The 4,953-nt window shown below is 32.8% G+C and overlaps 1 protein-coding gene across 1 annotated transcript; it reads left to right on the top strand.

Annotated features, from left to right (window-relative positions):
- Positions 1 to 2,426: 2,426 nt before the first annotated feature.
- Positions 2,427 to 4,841, top strand: LOC115227327 (somatostatin receptor type 2-like). The gene has a single exon (XM_029798198.2). The coding sequence runs from the start codon at positions 2,971 to 2,973 to the stop codon at positions 4,300 to 4,302; it is 1,332 nt and encodes a 443-aa protein (XP_029654058.1). The 5' UTR covers positions 2,427 to 2,970; the 3' UTR covers positions 4,303 to 4,841.
- The last annotated feature ends 112 nt before the right edge of the window (positions 4,842 to 4,953 follow it).

Below are 4,953 nucleotides of genomic sequence, written 5' to 3'. Positions count from 1 at the left end.
GTTAGCTATTGTTTGTCTTGGGAATTGCATATATGTGTGTGTATGTGTGCTTGTGTGTTTGTGCATATATGTATATGTATGTATATGTATGTATTCTTTTATTCTTTTCTTTGTTTCAGTCATTTGACTGCGGCGATGCTGAAAGCAACGCCTTTAGTAGAAAGAATCGACTCCAGAACTTATTCTTTATAAACCTAGTACTTATTCTATCAGACTGTTTTGCCGAACTGCTACGTTATTGGGACTTAAACAAACCAGCGTCGGTTGCCAAGGTATGGTGTGGCGACAAACTCACATGCACAAGCATATACATACATACATACATACATACATACATGTACATACATACATACATACATACATGCATATATAATATATATATATATATATATATATATATATATATATATTTATTTAATTTTATAGAAGGAGCTTCTACAGGACTAGAACTGTTTCATTCATTGAATGAAACAGTTCTAGTCCTGTAGAAGCTCCTTCTATAAAATAAATTAATTTACTCTGCTATGTATTGAGTACCTTATTTACTGTGGTTACCCCGACTCAACCCGGACCTATATATATATATATATTATATATATTATATATATATGTATATATATTTTTGTGGTCTGTGTTTGTGTATATGTATATGTATGTGGAGTATATATATATATATATATGCATGTATGCATATTTATATATATTGAATTGAATTGAATTTCAACCGATTTCAGCTCATGAGCTGTGAGCCTGCTGGGACATCGCCATTTGATGTTGAATTTTCACTTAACTGATACATTTGGGAAGTTGATATTTGTTGCATAAGGGTCTTTGATGCCGCTGCCCTTATTTACACTTCTTGTTCTGAACTTGGTTTATCTGGGACTCTTGACAGTAAGAGATTAGGCATTCATACGTATATATCGTATGAGTACAAATCTTGTATATAGATGTACCGTGCTCACAAGGGTGGGGTGGGGGCTTATGCTTACATTGGACAGACGACTGATTCTTTTAAGAATCGTTATCGTAATCATGTTGCCAGCTTTAAAACAATCAATAATAGACATTCAACATCTTTGGCAGATTTTGTACGGCGAGTGAAGGAGGATAAAATGAAATAAAACATAAACTGGTGCATGGTATTGTACGCAAGACAATACCATATAATTTCCAGGAGATGTTGTCTCTGCTCCGAGGTATCCCTGTCTATTCTGTGAAATCACGAGAAGATCAATGACAGAATTTCTGAACTTCTCTCGAGATGCCTCCGCGCATATAAATGTACTTTCGCAGAATGCAGTGGAAACGGATTTTGAGTAACCAATTAACGCATGTATGTGTGTATGTATGTATGTATATGTTTGTGCATCTGTATCGACACACAATATCTTGCCAACCCATGTTGGTGTGTTTAAGTCCCCGTAACGTAGCGGTTCGGCAAAAGTGACAGATAGAATAAGTGCTAGGTTTACAAAGAATAAGTTCTGGAGTCGATTCTTTCTACTAAAGGCGTTGCTTTCAGCATCGCCGCAGTCAAATGACTGAAACAAAGAAAAGAATAAAAGAATACATACATATACATATACATACATATACATATATGCACAAACATTTACTAAGATATATGACTTGAGTTTACATTTAACCTCCCCATTCTTACGAAAATCAAGTAGATACCTAACACGATTTGTGATCATGCGTGCAACAAACCTCGCGTGTGCGTATGCTCACATATGGATGTTTATACGTCCATATTTGTTAACAGTTATTTTCAATAATTTTCTCGCTGGATTGCGTGTTCGTTTCCCTTTTTGCCATCTGTGATTTTATTTCTATATAAATAAAGATATTTCTTCCATCTGGCTGCTTTTCTTTCTACAAAACGGGAAGTTACATTGCAGAAATGTTATTTTAACGAGCTGCATTCATTTATCACCTGACGAGACACATCTGCCCCGCCGGATGCTCCTGAACTAATTGTTTGAAGTGTCAAAACAATTGTCGTTTTTAATAATAAATTCTCGTATAATCCGCCTTCTGTGTGTCATTTGCCATATATATATATATATATATATATATATATATACATATATCTATATTATATATATATATATATATATATATATATATATATATAATATTATATATATATATATATAATATATATATATATATATATATATATATATATATATATTATATATATATATATATATATATATATATATATATTATATATATATAATATATATATATATATAATATAATAACATTCATACATATATATTTTTTACACATGCAACACTCATATATATATATATGAACCATATGGAATTAATTTATGTTGAAATATTTTGTGTAGCATTATATTTTCCATTCGTATTGTATTTTAATGGAATCTCTTCCTGTTTTATCGTTGCAGGTATATCTGCAGACTCTCCAACTGATTCCAGAATTCTGACAAGCGACATGACACCCAGCTGGCACGGTTTAGAAAATCATTATTTTGCAACAGACAATTAATCAGGTTTTTGCAAAAATCTGCCTGGATTGATATTAGCCGAACGGCTTATATATAATATCGATTATTTCAGACTGTTACAAAGAAAAGGGAAACGATACGATAAATAATACTCTCTCTCTCTTTCTCTCTCTCACCCCATATATATATATATACATATCTTCAATAAATACATATTAGTAACTCTCATGATATAAGAACTTTCTGGAATCTTATTACCTCTCAAGGTCGCATTCTGTTTTAATTTTCACCATGACTTGCTTGAAAGGAAAATAGTAAATTTTCTAAATCTATGAACACGCACAAATCCTAAACAGAGAGAAAAATACTTCTTATTATTATCATTATTATTATTGTTGTTGTTGTTATTGGTCTATCCTTACGTGATACCAATATTTTACCATAATCTTTCCAGGATTATAAATAATTCCTTCAATATTACAAAGATGAATTTTGAAGGGAATTTAACACTTTTCAATGAAGATTCATTGGATTCGAAATCCCTGCCTCCATGGCTCCTACTCTTTGGCAATTCCACAGATAATTTTACAGATGACATAGATTTTTATCAAAATGACACCGAACGAAAAAGGCAATCTAACGAATTTCTCAGCCATATATTTCCCTTAATAATGGTTGCCTGCTACGGTTTAGTATTCGTGGCTGGCATTGCAGGTAACTGTTTAGTTATTTATGTGGTTACCATGTTCTCCAAAATGAAAACCGTTACTAATATGTACGTTGTGAATTTGGCAGTTGCTGATGTACTATTCCTCATGAGTATGCCATTTCTCATGACTACAACTATCCTGAAAACCTGGATTTTTGGATACGGCATGTGCAAGATCTATATGATATTGGTTTCCATCAATTATTTCACAGGAATATTTACATTGACCATAATGAGTGCTGACAGATACATGGCGGTGTGTCATCCCGTCCAGTCAGTCTCGATCCGAACGCCGAAACTCGCTTTTATTCTGTGTCTATGTATATGGATAGCGTCCGTATTGACCATGATGCCAACTTTCCTCTACTCGAAAACTGTGCTGAAATCTAACAAAAAGGGTATCACCTGTGCTATTTTATGGCCAAGTGACAAACATACCGAAGGGACTAAAGCGTTTATTTTGTACTGCTTCTTTTTGTCGTACGCCATTCCAATGGTTCTGATATCGTTCTTTTACATTATGGTAATACTTCGCCTCAGTAAATTAGGCCCAGCCAATAAACAGAAAGAAAAGAAAAAATCTAACCGCAGGGTAACTAAAATGGTACTGGCCATTATCGGTGTATACATGATGTGTTGGCTACCATACTGGACATTACAAATCATCATAATTGCCAAGGCATCGTTCTGGAGACCATCGTTCTGGGGAATTACTGCGTTTCATCTGTTCACGTTCCTAACTTTAGCGAACAGTATGATGAACCCATTCCTGTACAATTTCCTTAGCGACAATTTCCGTAAGAGCTTTTCAAAAGCCTTTAAATGCGTATCGAAATTCGAAGTCAGTAAATCTCTGACGGCAGAAAACAGTATGTGTCCTCGAAACAACCAATGCACGGAATTAACCAAATTTGACGAAGATGAATGCCAAAATTACGAAATGAAGGTTACGAAACAACAGAACACCATTGTCAAAGTGGAAAATACATTTGCTCAAGCAGAGAAAGAGACAAATATCGAAAGTGAGAAATCGAATGTGAAACAAATTGTAAATGACATTGAAGAAACTTCTGGCGACAAGGAAATTCTACAAAATAGTGTCCTGTGAGAAGTTATTCCTTGCCAGAAGAAATTACCAATAAAATGAAATAGATAAATAATAATAAAATCTTTAAGACTTGAATAAAAAAAATAACAAAATTGATAATGATGATGATGATGATAACGAACAGGTGGAGAAAGAGAGTGTTGTTTCAGGAATTATTTCTTGTTACAAGAAATAGACATGAAAAATATTTAAACAAAAAAATATATATATAAATCTGGAATAAAAAAGAAACAGTATATGTTATTACAACTGTGATGATGATGATGATCATGATGATTTCGACGACTACCACGACGACAATGATATTGGTGTTGATACTAAACACTATGTCGTGTTGACAACTTACTGAAATACAACAAAAAAAATTAAGAAAACAAATTTGATATTATGGAGTCACAACCATAAATGGCGAATTATACAAACGTTTCAAAGTAACACCGTTTTACTTCTCAAAGAACAAATAAATAAAAAACAAAAAGAAAACATGAATTAAATAACAAAAGAACACAATAAAAATAATATTTCAAGTATAATAATTACGGCAAAAGCAAGCAAGAGATGCACTGGGTTTAACACTAAAGATACCAAATTAACAATCTGGCATGACCAGCGAACATAAAAGAGAAAAATCAAGCGGCTGGGTTTTACATT

This window comes from Octopus sinensis, unplaced genomic scaffold (assembly GCF_006345805.1).
Source record: "Octopus sinensis unplaced genomic scaffold, ASM634580v1 Contig02679, whole genome shotgun sequence".
NCBI classification, from domain to species: domain Eukaryota; kingdom Metazoa; phylum Mollusca; class Cephalopoda; order Octopoda; family Octopodidae; genus Octopus; species Octopus sinensis.
This window is presented reverse-complemented; position numbering and strand designations above follow the sequence as displayed.